Genomic DNA, 18,926 nt, shown 5'->3' with positions numbered 1-18,926 from the left:
AATTAATTCTACCGTATTGGTATAAACATTTCTCAATTCCAATGTCCTCATGAAATTTACATACCACAAGTATTTCTTCTGTAAATCTTGTTAAAATCCTTACACTGACATCCACAGTTTGCGGTCTGTGTTGCGTCCACTGGACAATTTGTGGTACAAACTGAAATAAAGTATTATGAAAAAGATGTTTATTTATTGGCCATGGATTGGTTATCTAAAATTTATTATAATGTTGTATAGCCAGAATAGTTGAGCATTTTGCTGAAACTCAAAATACCAATAAAAACAATGGAAACGCATGAAATGCTATAAACGATCTCATTCTTCAAGCCTTTAACTCTCCCCTTTCGTGCTACACATTGGTTAGGACACACGTCTACCGTTAAGTACTTAACACCAGACCTAACAGAGCCAGCTATCCAGTTACTGCTGGGTGGACAAGGAGGGGGAGGATAACGACTTCACCCGGGATCAATATCGGTCCCTTTGCGTGTCAAGTCAGTGCTCTACAAAGAGAGCAATTAGAACCTTCCTCAACCAGTTACATACACCAGAAATTCAAAACTCACTTATCACACCATTGCATATTAATGACTACTTTTGAAGGATAACAGTTTCCAAAAAATATATTAAAGCAGCTTAAACATATTGATATTGACTTGACTTACCACAAGCATTTCCTCTGTAAATCTTGTTGGAATCCTTACATTGACAGCCACAGTTGTCGGTCTGTGTCGCGTCCAATGGACAACTTGTGGGACAAACTATATATTTTTAAAATGTGAAAAATTATGTTGGTCATGGATTGGTTATTTACAATCTATTATTATGGTTGATAGTCAAAATAATTACATTTTTATTTAAAATAAAAATACTAATATAAAGAATGGTAACATATGACATGCTACAGGCACCCTGTTTCATAGAAAATAAAATTCCCTTTATTCACCCGAATAAGGGAAATTTGTCTTTAGGGTCTTTTCCAAGAGAAGACTGGAATAACCCAGGTCTCAGCCGCAGTGCAGCGCGGCAAATTGAGCTTTGGCAAGGTGACTTGTTCAAGGCCATGCAGCGCAGCGTCAAGTGATCAAACTCATTACCTTTTGGGTACTAAGCAAAGACCGTAACGCTGAGCCACGCTGCCCCGTCAAGCCTTTAAAGAAAAATATTTACATGCATTGTCTAATAGTTGGTTCCCGGCCATCTTTTGTAAATTTAAGTGCCATTAAGCACACAGAGATGGGGTTTACTTACTCACTTACCTATCTGAACCAACGACCACCTGAGCTCTAGCCCTTCGGTCTTGTGCCATGGCATAGAAGTTAGACGTCTTTTGTAGTTGATCCAGGTGACTAAACAGTGTGTTACTGATGTCTGGATTTGGTGGGAAAAATGTGCATCTCAGGTCTTCAGCAATTTATTTCCTTTGTGTACAGATCCATCTGTCTAAACATGTATCCAGTTGTCTGGGTATTCTTGTATTGTCTTCATCGCTAATGTTTGTATAACTGATTGTTTTTATTTCTTGTTGTTTCTTCTACGAGGTTAGCCTTTATTTTTGAAAGTTTTAGTTCGATGTATGGAGGTTGTTGACTGATAAAAAATGATTTTTCTCTGTTTTCTTGGAGTCTGTGTCTTTCGTTCAAGTTGCTAGCAATGTGCAGAGGGGTGTTTGTTTTAATCTTGTTCTTAGTCTCTATTTCTCTGCCAGAATTCTGTTTGTATCTTTCAACCATTTGTAGCACTGCTGATTCTCTGCACAGTCCAAGTGGTTCCACATTTGTGACTATTTCACATGCTGTTGTGAGTATCGATCTCAGAGCAAGCTGGGGTTTAAACCGCTTTCTATAATGTGACTGGCACAGTGAAATGGGTGCTCCACTGACGAAGCAATCCGGACCCTCATCAACCAATTACATAAAACAGAATATCAAACATCGCTTATTACAGCATTACTTAATAAATGCCTACTTGACATTTTCAACTTGACACCACTATTTGGTTTATAAAAATGCTAGATCATTTCAATATGTCACCATAAGAAGCATACCACATTGGTTATTTCTCATGACACGTCCATTGTTACACTGACAGGTACATTGTGGAGTAAGATTGGAATATACTGGACACACCAGTGTACAAGGCCTGGGGTCACATTGGCATGTCTGGAGATTTCTGTCTTCGTTGGGACCGCAATTCAATGTTTGCCTGCAGACTAGAAAAAAAATCCAGATTTTTAATGATAAAGTCATAAACATTTGCTTTTTGCTTATTGTATAAACCGAAGAGATTATCCTAAGCTGTAACCTATTAAATGGCAGCGGTGAATTCGAAAAATACTTGAAATGAAAAATAATCAGATTTTGTTAGACCAAATTATTTAATTGGCTGTAAAATATTGTCAGATATATCTACTTTGAAGAAGACAGAGATAATGATGATGATGATGATGATGATGATGATGATGATGATGATGATGATGATGATGATGATAATGATGATGATGATGATGATGATGATGATGATGATGATGATGATGATGATGATAAAAAAAGAAGAAAATCCTAACAACTGAGTATGGTAAAAACTTATGAGTAAAGAGCCTTCTCTAAGGGCTTAACTTTGATCTGTACATAGCCTCATTAAAACCCAGCACTTTCAGATCACAAGTTTCATTCCATTAACCAGCACAATGCTGCACATATACAATAAAGCAATTTTAACATAATGGTATAACCATTTCTCAATTCCAATTTCCACGTTTAATTTACGTACCACAAGCATTTCCTCTGTAAATCTTGTTGCCGTCCTTACATTGACATCCACAGTTTGTGGTTTGTGTCGCGTCCAATGGACAATTTGTGGGACAAACTGAAAAAAAATTTAATGTGGAAATTGATGTTGGTTATTGATTGGCTAATCAAAATTTATTAATATGCATGGCAACCAATACAATTCAACATTTTATTGAAACTCAAAATAACAATGGGAGACAGATGACATGCTACAGACACTCTGTTTCTCCAAGCCTTTGAAGAAAAATATTTACATGCATTATCTAATTGTTGATTTACGACCATCTTTCGTAAATTAAAGAGCCATTAAGCACACAGAGCTGTGGTTTAAACTGCTTTGTATAACATGACATAGATATTTGTGATTGTTTGCTACCATTTAGAAAGGATCCCAGTCAGATATGTCTACTTCGAAGATGATAGTGATGATGATGATGATGATGATGATGATGATGATGATGATGATGATGATGATGATGATGATGATGATGATGATGATGAGGAAAAAGAAGAATATCCTGTCAACTGTAACTTGCTGAAAAAAATTATGAATAAAAAACCTTCTCTCACAGCTTAACTTTGCACCGTACATCGCCTCATTCAAACCAAGCAACTACAGAAAACAAGTTTCATTCCACTAACCACAACACTGCAGATACAATATAGCAATATTAATACATTGGTATAATCATTTCTCAATTCCAATGTTCTCGTTAGATTTACTTACCACACGCATTTCCTCTGTAAATCTTGTTGACATCCTTACATTGACATCCACAGTTTGTGGTCTGTGTCGTGTCCAGTGGACAACTTGTGGGACAAACTAAAATACATTTTTAATGTGGAAAATGATGTTAGTTATTGATTGGTTATTTAAGATTTATTGTTATGCTTGATAGCCAGAATAATTCAACATTTTATTAATTCCAATATAAAGAAATGAAACATAAAACATGCTACATACAATATGTTTCTTCAAGCCTTTAAAGAAAATATTTACACGCATTATCTTCTCGTCTGTTCCCGACCATCTTTAGTAAATTAAAGAGTTATTACGCGCATCGAGCTGAGGTTTAAACGGCTTTGACAGAGGCAGTTGTGACTGTTTGCAAAAAATTGGAAAGGATCCTAGTCAGATATATCTAATTTGAAGACGATAGATGATGATGATGATGATGATGATGATGATGATGATGATGATGATGATGATGATGATGATGATGATGATGGTGATGAAAAAGAAAAATCTCCTGTTAACTGGGTATAGAGAAAAATTATGAGTAAAGAGACTTTTGTAAGGTCTTAACTTTGCGCTGTACATAGCCTAGTTAAAACCCAGCATCTACAAATTACAAGTTTTATTCCATTAACCACAATGCTGCACAGACACAATATAACAAATTTAACATATTGGTATAACCATTTCTTAATTCTAATGTCCTCGTTGGACTTACTTACCACAAGCATTTCCTCTGTAAATCTTGTTGAAATCTTTACATTGACATCCACAGTTTGTGGTCTGTGTAGCGTCCAATGGACAATTTGTGGGACAAACTGAAAAAAATGTTAATATGGAAAATGATGTTGGTTATCAATTGGTTATTCAAAATTTATAAATATACTTGGCAGCCAGAATAATTCAACATTTTATTGAAACTCAAAATACCAATGTTAAGAAGGGAAACAGATGACATGCTACACACACTCTGTTTCTTCAAGCCTTTGAAGAAAAATATTTAAATGCATTAACTAATTGTTGGTTTACGACCATCCTTCGTAAATTAAAGAGCCATTAAACGCATAGAGCTGGGGTTTAAACTGCTTGTATAACATGACATGGACATTTGTGATTGTTTGCTACCATTTGGAAAGGATCCCAGTCAGATATATATATCTACTTCGAAGAAGATAGTGACGATGATGATAGTGATTATGATTGATGATGATGATGATGATGATGATGATGATGATGATGATGATGATGATGATGATGATGATGATGATGATGATGATGAGGAAAAAGAAGAATATCCTGTCAACTGGAAATTGCTGAAAAAATTATGAATAAAAAACCTTCTAACGGCTTAACTTTGCACCGTACATAACCTCATTCAAACCAAGCAGATACAATATAGCAATTTTAATACATTTGTATAATCATTTCTCAATTCCAATGTTGTCGTTGAATTTACTTACCACAAGCATTTCCTCTGTAAATCTTGTTGACATCCTTACATTGACATCCACAGTTTGCGGTCTGTGTTGCATCAAATGGACAACTTGTGGGACAAACTAAAATAAATTTTTAATGTGGAAAATGATGTTGGTTATTGATTGGTTATTTAAAATGTGTTATTATTATTATTGATAGCCTGAATAATTCAACATTTTATTAATTCCAATATAAAGAATGGAAACATATGACATGTTACATACACTACGTTTCTTCAAGCCTTTGACCATCTCCTTACCACCCATAGGAAAATCGTCACATTTGTTACGACAACAATCTTCTCATTCTGATTTCATTTCGTTATAACTATAAAAACTCGACAGAGCTCATTAAAAAAAAAAAAAAAATATAGGATATATTCGTTACAATACTGTTTGAAAAATATATTTTTGTGTTGGATGAGTATGAAGTTTCAGGTAAAATTATAAAAATGGCTCGTAAAGAGAGAGCTACAGAAAAATATATACATGCATTATCTACACAGATGAAAACAGAGGACAATTGTTGCAGTTAGGCTTATATTGCAACTGCCTCTGCCCCGAAGGAAATGTGGATTTCATCACAGGTTTGATCTGGGTATTCTACTACAAACCCCATACCCAGCATTTTATTTCCTTTGTGGACAGATCCATCTGTGGAAACATGTATCCAGTTGTCTGGGTATTCTTGATTTGTATGCATTGCTAATGTTCGTTTAATTGATTTGTTTTTATTTCTTGTTGTTACTTCTACGAGATTAGTCTTTATGTTTGAAAGTTTTAGTTCGATATATGAATGTTTTTGGCTGATAAAAATTGAGTTTTCTGTTTTCTGGGAGTCTGTGTTTTCCATTCAAGTTGTTAGCAATGTACAACAAGGGTGTTTGTTTTAATCTTGATCTTAGTCTCCATTTCTTTGCAAGAATTCTGTTTGGATAGTTTTTATATTTTCGTTTGTATTTTTGAACAATTTGTAGCACTGCTGATTCTCTGGACAGTCCAAGTGGTTCCACATCTGTGTGAATTTTACATGCTGCAGTGGGCATCGATCTCAGAGCTGGGGTTTAAACTGCTTTCTATAATGTGACTGGCACAGTTACGATTGTTTGCTACCATTTGGATAAGATCCTAGTACAAAGTACATTTCATCAAATCTAACATACCAAGCTACCCAATCACTGCTGTGTGGACATCTGTGGGGAAGGTAGAAAAAAATCTCGACCTCACCTCGGGATCGATCTCAGTCCCTTTGCACGTGCAATGGGTGCTCCACTGACGAAGCAATCCGGACCCTCATCAACCAATTACATAAAACAGAATTTAAACATTATAGCATTGCTTAATAAATGCCTACTTCACATTTTCAACTTGACACCCCTATTTGGTTTATAAAAATGCTAGATCATTTCAATATGTCACCATAAGTAGCATACCACATTGGTTATTTCTCATGACACGTCCATTGTTACACTGACAGGTACATTGTGGAGTAAGATTGGAATATACTGGACACACCAGTGTACAAGGCCTGGGATCACATTGGCATGTCTGAAGATTTCTGTCTTCGTTGGGACCGCAATTCAATGGGTGCCTGCAGACTAGAAAAAAAACCCAGATTTATAATGATAAAGTCATAAACATTTGCTTATTGCTTATTGTATAAACTGAAGAGATTATCCTAAGCTGTTACCTATTAAATGGCAGTGGTGACTTTAAAAAAATACTTGAAATGAAAAATAATCAGATTTTGTTAGACCAAATTATTTAATTGGCTGTACAATATTGTCAGATTTATCTATTTCGAAGAAGATAGAGATAATGATGATGATGATGATGATGATGATGATGATGATGATGATGATGATGATGATGATGATGATGATGATGATGATGATAAGAAAGAAGAATTCCTGTCAACTAGGTATGGTGAAAAGTTAGAATAAAGAGTCTTCTATAAGGACTTAACTTTGAGCTGTACATAGCCTCGTTAAAACCAAGCACGTTCAGATCACAAGTTTCATTCCATCAACCACAATGCTGCACATATACAATAAAGCAATTTTAACATAATGGTATAACTATTTGTCAATTCCAATTTCCTCGTTTAATTTACTTACCACAAGCATTTCCTCTGTAAATCTTGTTGCCGTCATTACATTGACATCCACAGTTTGCGGTCTGTGTCGCGTCCAATGGACAATTTGTGGGACAAACTGAAAAAAATAAATGTAACGTGGAAAGTTATGTTGGTTATCGATTGGTTATTCAAAATTTATTAATATGCTTGACGGCCAGAATAATTCACCATTTTATTGAAACTCAAAATACCAATGTTAAGAAGGGGAAACAGATGACATGCTACAGACACTCTGTTTCCTCAAGCCTTTGAAGAAAAAATTTACATAAATTACCTAATTGTTGATTTCCTACCATCTTCGTCAATTAAAGAGCCATTAAGCGCACAGAGCTGAGGATTAAACTACTTTGTATAACATGACATGGACATTTGTGATTGTTTGCTACCATTTGGAAGTCAGACATATCTATTTCGAACACGATAGCAATGATCATGATGATGATGATGATGACGATGATGATTATGAGGAAAAAGAAGAATATCCTGTCAACTGGAAATTGCTGAAATAATTTTGAATAAAAAACCTTCTCTCACAGCTTAACTTTGCACCGTACATTGCCTCATTCAAACCAAGCAACATCAGATCACAAGTTTCATTCCACTAACCACAACGCTGCAGATACAATATAACAATTTTATTACATTGGTATAATCATTTCTCAATTCCAATGTTCTCGTTGAATTTACTTACCACACGCATTTCCTCTGTAAATCTTGTTGACATCCTTACATTGACAACCACAGTTGGAGGTCTGTGTCGTGTCAAACGGACAACTTGTGGAACAAACTAAAAAAAATGTTAATGTGGAAAATGATGTTGGTTGTCGATTGTTTATTTAAAATTTATTATTATGCTTGATAGCCAGAATAATCCAACATTTTATTGATTCCAATATATATAATTGAAACATATGACATGCTACACACACTCTGTTTCTTCAAGCTATTAAAGAAAAATATTTACACGCATTATCTACTTGTCTGTTCCCGACCATCTTTTGTAAATTAAAGAGTCATTAAGCGCAAGGAGCTGGGGTTTAAACCGCTTTCTATAACATAACAGGGGCAGTTGTGATTGTTTGCTAAAATTTGGAAAGGATCCTAGTCAGACATATCTAATATGAAGACGATAGAGACGATGATGATGATGATTATGATGATGATGATGATGATGATGATGATGATGATGATGATGATGATGATGATGATGATAATGATGAAAAAGAAGAACCTCCTCTCAACTGAGTATAGCGAACAAAATTATGAGTAAAGAGCCTTTTCTAAGGGTTTAACTTTGCGCTATACATCGCATGTTAAAATCCAGCACTTACAAATTACAAGTTTAATTCCACTAACCACAATGCTGCACAGATACAATATACCAAATTCAACAAATTAGTATAACTATTTCTCAATTCCAATGTTCTCGTTGAATTTACTTACCACAAGAATTTCCTTTGTAAATCTTGTTGAAATCCTTACATTGACATCCACAGTTTGCGGTCTGTGTTGCATCCACTGGACAACTTGTGGGACAAACTTAAAGAAAGAATTGAGGAAAAAGATGTTAGTTATTTATGGCCATCGATTGGTTCTTTAAAATTTCTTATTATGCTGGATAGCAAGAATAGTTGAGCACTCTGGTGAAATTCAAAATACCAATAAAAACAATGGAAACACATGAAATGCTATAAACAATATCTTTATTCAAGCCTTAAAATCTCCCCTTTCGTGCTACACATTGGTTAGGACACACGTCTACCGTTAAGTACTTAACACCAGACCTAACAGAGCCAGCTATCCAGTTACTGCTGGGTGGACAAGGAGGGGGAGGATAACGACTTCACCCGGGATCAATATCGGTCCCTTTGCGTGTCAAGTCAGTGCTCTACAAAGAGAGCAATCAGAACCCTCTTCAACAAGTTACATACACCAGAAATTCAAACCTCAATTATTACACCATTGCATATTAATGACTACTTTTGAAGGATAACAGTTTCCACAAAATATATTAAAGCAGCTCAAACATATTGATATTGTCATTTCTAAATTCCTATGTGCCGGTTGACTTGACTTACCACAAGAATTTCCTCTGTAAATCTTGTTGACATCCTTACACTGACATCCACAGTTTGCAGTCTGTGTCGCGTCCAATGGACAATTTGTGGGACAAACTGAAATATTTTTAAAATGTGGAAAATGATGTTGGTTATGAATTTGGTTATTTAAAATCTATTATTATGGTTGATAGCCAAAGTAATGTGTCATTTTATTGAAACTCAAAATACCAATATATAGAACATGTGACATGCTACAGACACTCTGTTTCATATAAAATAAAATTCCCTTTATTCATCCCATAGGTGAAATTTGTCTTTAGGGTTTATTCCAAGAGAAGACTGGAATAACCCAGGTCTCAGCCGCAGTGCAGCGCCAAAAATTGAGCTATGGGAAGGTGACTTGCTTAAGGCCACACAGCGCAGAGACAAGTGATCAAACTGAGTACCTTTCGGGTACTAAGCAAAGACCGTAACGCTGAGCCACGCTGCCCCCTCAAGCCTTTAAAGAAAAATATTTACATGCATTGTCTAATAGTCGGTTCCAAACCATCTTTCGTAAATTTAAGTACCATTACGCGCACAGAGCTAGGGTTTACTTACTCACTTACTTATCCAAACCAGCGACCACCTGAGCTCTAGCCCTTCGGTCTTGAGCCATGACATAGAAGTTAGACGTCTTTTGTAGTTGTTCCAGGTGACTATACAGTGTGTTGCTGATGTCTGGATTTGGCGGGAGAAATGTGCATCTCGGGCCTCCAAAAGGTTGACATTCAAGCAAATGATGACTGTTTCATTGGGGTGTTGATATAAGGGACAGGAAGGGGGCGTATCTTTAGTAATTTTGCTTAAATGGGCGGTATGTCGTGTTCTTTGTTGAAAGATGATGTTTTGTTGGTGTCTTCTGAGCTTATTTAGGCGATCAGTCTTTACAGGAGTGGTCATACGGATAAAATACATCTAAACATGGTGCTCATTGTCCAATTGTTCATCAATTCTTCTCTCTTATTTGTTTCGCTGTGTCTAAGGATACTGAAGTTGATGGTTTCAAAAGTATTGATCCGAGTCTGGCTAGTCTGTCTGCATTATTGTTTCCTGGTATATTTGAATGTCTCGGTATCCATTGGAGAGATCAGTACTCTGTGTGTTGGAAGGAATTTATCTAGTTGAGATCTTAATCTATTGAAGGTTGAGGAGAGTTTATTTATATCCAGATCTTGGAGAACTGATTTGGAGTCTGTGAAGATGACAGTGTCGGAAAGATTTGAAGGGTTTAGCTGGAAAACAGAAGACAATTGTCGCAGTTAGGCTTCTATTGCAACTGTCTCTGCCTCGTAGATTGAGCAGGAACTTCCGCATGAATTGTGGATTTCACCACAGGTTTGATCTGGGTATTCTACTACAAACCCATACCCAGCATTTTATTTCCTTTGTGGACAGATCCATCTGTGGAAACATGTATCCAGTTGTCTTGGTATTCTTGTATTGTCTTCATTGCTAATGTTCGTATATCTGATTTGTTTTTATTTTTTTTAATTTCTTCTACGAGGTTAGTCTTTATTTTTGGAAGTTTTAGTTCGATGTATGGAGGTTGTTGGCTGATAAAAATTGATTTTTCTCTGTTTTCTGGGAGTCTGTGTCTTTCGTTCAAGTTGCTAGCAATGTGCAGCAGGGATGTTTGTTTTAATCTTGTGCTTGATCTCCTTTTTTCTGCCAGAATTCTGTTTGGATGGCTTTTATCTTTTCGTTTGTATCTTTCAACCATTTGTAGCACTGCTGATTCTCTGCACAGTCCAAGTGGTTCCACATCTGTGTGCATTTCACATGGTGCTGTGGGTGTCGATCTCAGAGCAATCTTGGCTTTAAACCGCTGTCAATAACGTGACTGGCACAGTTACAATTGTTTGCTACCATTCGGATAAGATCCTAGTCTATCTCAAAGTACATTTCGCCAAATCTAACAGACCAAGCTACCCAATCACTGCTGTGTGGACATTGGGGTGGGGAGGCGGGCAGAAAGAATTCTCGACCTCACCTCGGGATCGATCTCAGTCCCTTTGCATGTGAAACGGGTGCTCCACTGACGAAGCAATCCGGACCCTCGTCAACCAATTACATAACACTGAATTTCAAACTTCGCTTATTACAGCATTACTTAATAAATGCCTACTTCACATTTTCAACTTAACACCATCATTTGGTTTATAAAAATGCTAGATCATTTCAATATGTCACCATAAGAAGCATACCACATTGGTTATTTCTCATGACACGTCCATTGTTACACTGACAGGTACATTGTGGAGTAAGATTGGAATATACTGGACACACCAGTGTACAAGGCCTGGGGTCACATTGGCATGTCTGGAGATTTCTGTCTTCGTTGGGACCACAATTCAATGTCTGTCTGCAGACTAGAAAAATAGAAACCGATTTTTAATGATAAAGTCATAAACATTTGCTTTTTGCTTATTGTATAAACCTAAGAGATTATCCTAAGCTGTTACCTATTAAATGGCATTGCTGAATTTAAAAAAATACTTGAAATGACAAATAATCAGATTTTGTTAGACCAAATTATTTAATCAGCTGTAAAATATTGTCAGATATATCTACTTCTAAGAAGATAGAGATAATGATGATGATGATGATGATGATGATGATGATGATGATGACGATGATGGTGATGATGGTGATGATGATGATGATGATGATGATGATGATGATGATGATGATGATGATGATGATGGTGATGATGATGATGATGATGATGATGATGATGGTGATGAAAATGATGGTGATGATGATGATGATGATGATGATGATGATGATGATGATGATGATGATGATGATGATAAAAAAGAAGAATATCCTAACAACTGGGTATGGAAACATATGAGTAAGGAGCCTTCTCTGAGGGCTTCACTTTGTGCTATACATAGCCTCGTTAAAACCCAGCACCTACAGATCAAAAGTTTCATTCCATTAACCACAATGCTGAACAAATACAATATAGCAATTTTATCATATTGGTATAACCATTTGTAAATTCCAATTTCCTCATTTAATTTACTTACCACAAGCATTTCCTCTGTAAATCTTGTTGCCGTCATTACATTGACATCCACAGTTTGCGGTCTGTGTCGTGTCCAATGGACAATTTGTGGGACAAACTGAAAAAAAATAAATGTAACGTGGAAAAGGATGTTGGTTATCGATTGGTTATTCAACTTTTTTTAATATGCTTGACAGCCAGAAATTATTCAATATTTTATTGAAACTCAAAATTCCAATGTTAAGAAGGGAAACAGATGCCATGCTACACACACTCTGTTTCTTCAAGCCTTTGAAGAAAAATATATAGATGCATTATCTAAATGTTGTTTAACGACAAGCTTCTGTAAATTAAAAAGCCATTTAGCCTATCAAGCTGGGATTTAAACTGCTTGTATAATATGACATGGACATTTGTAAGTGTTTGAAAGGATCCCAGTCAGACATATTTACTTCGAAGATTATAGTGATGATGATGCTGGTCATTATGATGATGATGATGATGATGATGATGATGATGATGATGATGATGATGATGATGATGATGATGATGAAAAAGAAGAATATCCTGTCAACTGGAAATTGTTGAAAAAAATAAGAATAAAAAAAACCTTCTCTAACAGCTTAACTTTGCACCGCACACAGCCTCATTCAAACCAAGCAACAACAGATCATAAGTTTCATTCCACTGACCACAACGCTGCTGATACAATATAGCAATTTCAATACATTGGTATAATCATTTCTCAATACCAATGTTCTCGTTGAATTTACTTACCACACGCATTTCCTCTGTAAATCTTGTTGACATCCTTACATTGACATCCACAGTTTGTGGTCTGTGTCGTGTCAAATGGACAACTTGTGGGACAAACTAAAATACATTTTTATGTGGAAAATGATGTTGGTTATCGATTGGTTATTTAAAATTTATTATTATGCTTGATAGCCAGAATAATTCGACATTTTATTAATTCAAATATAAAGAATTGAAACAAATGAAATGCTACAGCCAGTATATTTACATGCATTATCGACTTGTCTGTTCTCGGCCATCTTCAGTAAATTAAAGAGTCATTAAGCGCAAGGAGCCGGGGTTTAAACCGCTTCTATATGTATGTATGTAGGCTTGCATGTACGATGGTATGTTGGTTTGTATGTATGTATGTATGTATGTATGTATGTATGTATGTATGTATGTATGTATGTATGTATGTATGTATGTATGTATGTATGTATGTATGTATGTATGTATGTATGTATGTATGTATGTATGTATGTATGTATGTATGTATGTATGTATGTATGTATGTATGTATGTATGTATGTATGTATGTATGTATGTATGTATGTATGTATGTATGTATGTATGTATGTATGTATGTATGTATGTATGTATGTATGTATGTATGTATGTATGTATGTATGTATGTATGTATGTATGTATGTATGTATGTATGTATGTATGTATGTATGTATGTATATGTATGTATGTATGTATGTATGTATGTATGTATGTATGTATGTATGTATGTATGTATGTATGTACGATCATTTCTATTGTATACATGTTTGGAAACAATGTTCTTGCGTGTTTGTCTGTGCATGTCTGTGTCTGTATTTGTAAATGTGTTGATGTTCATACCATGAACCAAACTGTTTGAGCATTGTTTACCTCACATGAATTGCGTTTTATTTGGACATTAAAGATTATGTTCTTCTTCTTCTTCTTCTTCTTCTTCTTCTTCTTCTTCTTCTTCTTCTTCTTATTATTATTATTATTATTATTATTATATTATTATATTATTATTATTATTATTATTATTATTAATATATTATTATTATTATTATAACATGACAGGGACAGTTGTGATTGTTTGCTAAGATTAGAAAGGATCCTAGTCAGATTTATCTAATTCAAAGACAATAGAGATGATGATGATGATGATGATGATGATGATGATGATGATGATGATGAGGATGATGATGATAAAAACGAAGAATATCCTGTCAACTGAGTATAGAGAGAAAATTATGAGTGAAGAGCCTTTTCTAAGTCCTTAACTTTGCGCTGTACATAGTCTTGTTCAAACCAAGCACTTACAAATTACAAGTTTCATTCCATTAACCACAATGCTGCACAGACACAATATAGCAATTTTAATATATTGGAATAACAATGTCTCCATTTCAATGTCCTCGTTTAATATACATACCGCAAGCATTTCCTTTGTAAATCTTGTTGAAATCCTTACACTGACATCCACAGTTTGCGGTCTGTGTTGCGTCCACTGGACAATTTGTGGGACAAACTAAAAGAAAGAAATTTGGAAAAAGATGTTGGTTATTTATTGGCCATCGATTGATCATCGAAAATTTATTATTATGCTCGAAAGCCAGAACAGTTGAGCACTTTGCTGAAACTCAAACTACCAATATAAACAATGGAAACGCATGAAATGCTATAAACAATCTCTTTCTTCAAGCCTTTAACTCTCCCCTTTCGTGCTACACTTTGGATAGGACATAAGTCTACCACCAAGTACTTAACACCAGACCAAACAGAGCCAGCTATCCAGTTACTGGAGGGTGGACAAGGAGGGGGAGGATAACGACTTCACCCGGGATCAATATCGGTCCCTTTGCGTGTCAAGTCAGTGCTCTACAAAGAGAGCAATCAGAACCATCTTCAACAAGTTACATATACCAGAAATTCAAACCTCGCTTATTACACCATTGCATATCAATGACTACTTTTGAGGGATAACAGTTTCCACAAAATATAGTAAAGCAGCTTAAACATATAGATATTGTCATTTCTAAATTCCTATGTGCGGGTTGACTTGACTTACCACAAGAATTTCCTCTGTAAATCTTGTTGAAATCCTTACACTGACATCCACAGTTTGCAGTCTGTGTCGCGTCCAGTGGACAATTTGTGGGACAAACTGAAATATTTTTAAAATGTGGAAAATGATGTTGGTTATGAATTTGGTTATTTAAAATCTATTATTATGGTTGATAGCCAAAGTAATGTGTCATTTTATTGAAACTCAAAATACCAATATATAGAATGGTAACATGTGACATGCTACAGACACTCCGTTTCATATAAAATAAAATTCCCTTTATTCATCCCATGGGGGGAAATTTGTTTTTAGGCTTTATTCCAAGAGAAAATTGAGCTATAGTATCTTTCGTAAAATTAAGTGCCATTAAGCGCACAGAGCTGGGGTTTACGTACTTACTTATCCGATACAGCGACCACCTGAGCTCTAGCCCTTTGGTCTTGTGCCATGACATAGAAGATAGACGTCTTTTGTAGTTTCTCCAGGTGACTATATACTGTGTTACTGATGCCTCGATTTGGTGGGAGGAATGTGCATCTCAGGTCTTCAAGGGGTTGACATTCAAGCAAGTGATATGTTACTGTTTCATTGAGGTGTTAAGGGGCAGGAAATGGGCGTATCTTTTAAAATTTTGGTTAATTGAGCGGTTTGTTGTGTTCTTAGTTGAAAGATGCTGTTTTGCTGGTGTCTTCTGAGTTTATTTAGGCTATCAGTCTTTATAGGAGTGGTCATATTGGTAAACATACATCGAACCATGGTGCTCATTGCCCAACTATTAATCCATTTTTCTCTCTTATTTGTTATGATTATTTGTTTCGTTGTTTCTAGGGATACTGGAATTGGTGGTTGCAAAAGTATTAATCCGAGTTGTTTTTTTCTATGAGGTTAATCTTTATTTTTGGAAGTTCGATGTATGGAGGTTTTTGGCTGATAAAAATTGATTTTTTTCGGTTTTCTGGGAGTCTGTGTATTTCGTTCAACTTGTTACCAATGTGCAGCAGGGATGTTTGTTTTAATTTTGTTCTTAATCACCATTTCTCTGCCAGAATTCTGTTTGGATAGATTTTATCTTTTCCTTTGTATCTTTCAACCATTTCTAGCACTGCTGATTCTCTGCGCAGTCCAAGTGGTCCCACATCTGTGTGTATTTCACATGATGCTATGGGTGTCGATCTCAGAGCAAGCTTGGCTTTAAACCGCTTTCAATAACGTGACTGGCACAGTTACGTTTGTTTGCTACCATTTGGATAGGATCCTAGTCTATCACAAAGTACATTTCGCCAAATCTAGCAGATCAAGCTACCCAATCCATGCTGTGTGGAAATCGGGGTGGGGGAGGTGGGCAGAAAAAATTATCAACCTCACCTCGGGATCGATCTCAGTCCCTTTGCACGTGAAACGGGTGCTCAACAGACGAAGTAATCCGTACCTTCGTCAACCGATTACATAAAACAGAACTATTTCAAACATCGCTTATTACATCATTGCTTAATAAATGCCTACTTCACATTTTCAACTTGACACCACTAGTTGGTTTATAAAAATGCTAGATCATTTCAATATGTCACCATAAGTAGCATACCACATTGGTTATTTCTCATGACACGTCCATTGTTACACTGACAGGTACATTGTGGAGTTAGATTGGAATATACTGGACAAACCAGTGTACAAGGCCTGGGGTCACATTGGCATGTCTGAAGATTTCTGTCTTCGTTGGGACCGCAATTCAATGTCTGTCTGCAGACTAGAAAAAGAGCAACCGATTTTTAATGATACAGACATAAACATTTGCTTTTTGCTTATTGTATAAACCTAAGAGATTATCCTAAGCTGTTACCTATTAAATGGCAGTGCTGAATTTAAAATATACTTGAAATGAAATAATCAGATTCTATGAGACCAAATCATGTAATCAGCTGTAAAATATTGTCAGATATATCTACTTCGAAAAAGATAGAGATAATGATGATGATGATGATGATGATGATGATGATGATGATGACGATGATGATGATGATGATGATGATGATGATGATGATGATGATAATAATAAAAAATAAGAATGTCCTGTCAACTGTTTATGGTGAAAAATTATGAGTTAAGTCCCTTCTCTAACGGCTTAACTTTGCGCTGTACACAGTCTCGTTAAAACCCAGCACCTTCAGATCACAAGTTTCATTCCATTAACCACAATGCTGCACAAATACAAGATAGAAATTTTAACATTGGTATAACCATTTGTAAATTCCAATTTCCTCGTTTAACTTACTTACCACAAGCATTTCCTCTGTAAATCTTGTTGCCGTCATTGCATTGACATCCACAGTTTGCAGTCTGTGTCGCGTCCAATGGACAATTTGTGGGACAAACTGAAAAAACAATTAATGTGGAAAATAATGTTGGTTATCGATTGTTATTCAATCAGCCAGAATTCAATATTTTATTGAAACTCAAAATTCCAATGTTAAGAAGGGAAACAGATGACATGCTACACACACACACACTGTTTCTTCAAGCCTTTGAAGAAAAATATTTACATGCATTATCTAATTGTTGGTTTACGACCATCTTTCGTAAATTAAAGAGCCATTAATCACAAAGAACTGGGGATTAAACTGCTTTGTATAACATGACATGGACATTTGTGATTGTTTGCTACCATTTGGAAAGGATCCCAGTCATATTATTATATATATACTTCGAAGATGATAGTGATGATGATGAAGGTGATGATGATGATGATGATGATGATGATGATGATGATGATGATGATGATGATGATGATTATGATGGTGATTAAGATGATGATGATGATGATGATGATGATGATGATGATGATGATGATGATGAGGAGGAGGAGGAGGAGGAGGAGGAGGAGGAGGAGCAGGAGGAAAAAGAAGAATATCCTGTCAACTGGAAATTGCTGACATTGTTTTGAATAAAACAGCCTCTCCCATAGCTTAACTTTGCTCCGTACATCGCCTCATTCAAACCAAGGAACTACAGATCACAAGTTTCATTCCACTAACCACAACGCTGCAGATACAATATAGCGATTTTAATACATTGGTATAATCATTTCTCAATTCCAATGTTCTCGTTAGATTTACTTTCCACACGCATTTCCTCTGTAAATCTTGTTGACATCCTTACATTGACATCCACAGTTTGTGGTCTGTGTCGTGTCAACTGGACAACTTGTGGGACAAACTAAAATAAATTTTTAATATGGAAAATGATGTTGGTTATCGATTGGTTATTCAAAATTTATTATTATGCTTGATAGCCAGAATAATTCGACAGTCTATTAATTCCAATATAAATAATTGAAACATATGACATGCTACAGACAGTCTGTCTCTTCAAGCCTTTGGAGAAAAATATTTACACGCATTATCTACTTGTCTGTTCCCGGCCATCTTTAGTAAATTAAAGAGTCATTGAGCACATCGAGCTGGGGTTTAAACCGCTTTCTATAACACGACAGGGGGAGTTGCGATTGTTTACTAAAATTTGGAAAGGATCCTTGTCAAATATATCTAATTTGAAGACGATAGAGATGACGACGACGATGATGATGATGATGATGACGACGATGATGATGATGATGATGATGATGATGATGATGATGATGATGATGAAAAAGAAAAATATCCTGTCAACTTTGTATAGAGAAAAATTTATGAGTAAAGAGCCTTTTCTAAGGGCTTAACTTTGCACTGTACCTAGCCTTGATCAAACCAAGCACCTACAAATTACAAGTTTTTTTCCCACTAACCACAATGCTGCACAGATGCAATTTAGTAATTAATTCTACCAT

At 35.6% G+C, this 18,926-nt stretch overlaps 1 protein-coding gene across 2 annotated transcripts in view; it reads right to left on the bottom strand.

Annotated features, from left to right (window-relative positions):
* The window catches only part of LOC144968703 (uncharacterized), a 91,097-nt gene that overhangs the window by 46,160 nt on the left and 26,011 nt on the right, over window positions 1–18,926 (bottom strand). For both annotated transcript variants that reach the window (XM_078907308.1, XM_078907306.1), the window contains 20 exons: window positions 18,217–18,316; window positions 17,380–17,475; window positions 16,686–16,850; window positions 15,107–15,202; window positions 14,471–14,566; window positions 13,033–13,128; window positions 12,278–12,373; window positions 11,450–11,614; window positions 9,222–9,317; window positions 8,587–8,682; window positions 7,835–7,930; window positions 7,124–7,219; window positions 6,440–6,604; window positions 4,992–5,087; window positions 4,254–4,349; window positions 3,523–3,618; window positions 2,776–2,871; window positions 2,051–2,215; window positions 669–764; window positions 65–160 (listed from right to left, as the gene is read on the bottom strand). In XM_078907308.1, coding sequence (XP_078763434.1) covers window positions 65–160; window positions 669–764; window positions 2,051–2,215; window positions 2,776–2,871; window positions 3,523–3,618; window positions 4,254–4,349; window positions 4,992–5,087; window positions 6,440–6,604; window positions 7,124–7,219; window positions 7,835–7,930; window positions 8,587–8,682; window positions 9,222–9,317; window positions 11,450–11,614; window positions 12,278–12,373; window positions 13,033–13,128; window positions 14,471–14,566; window positions 15,107–15,202; window positions 16,686–16,850; window positions 17,380–17,475; window positions 18,217–18,316 — 2,200 coding nt within the window. The remainder of the gene's footprint in view (window positions 1–64; window positions 161–668; window positions 765–2,050; window positions 2,216–2,775; window positions 2,872–3,522; window positions 3,619–4,253; window positions 4,350–4,991; window positions 5,088–6,439; window positions 6,605–7,123; window positions 7,220–7,834; window positions 7,931–8,586; window positions 8,683–9,221; window positions 9,318–11,449; window positions 11,615–12,277; window positions 12,374–13,032; window positions 13,129–14,470; window positions 14,567–15,106; window positions 15,203–16,685; window positions 16,851–17,379; window positions 17,476–18,216; window positions 18,317–18,926) is intronic.

Source organism: Berghia stephanieae, chromosome 3 (assembly GCF_034508935.2).
Source record: "Berghia stephanieae isolate SIO BIC M18660-M18661 chromosome 3, UCSD_Bste_1.3, whole genome shotgun sequence".
In the NCBI taxonomy this organism is placed as follows: domain Eukaryota; kingdom Metazoa; phylum Mollusca; class Gastropoda; order Nudibranchia; family Aeolidiidae; genus Berghia; species Berghia stephanieae.
Note: the sequence above shows the minus strand (reverse complement) of the source record. Positions and strands in the feature narration are given on the sequence as shown.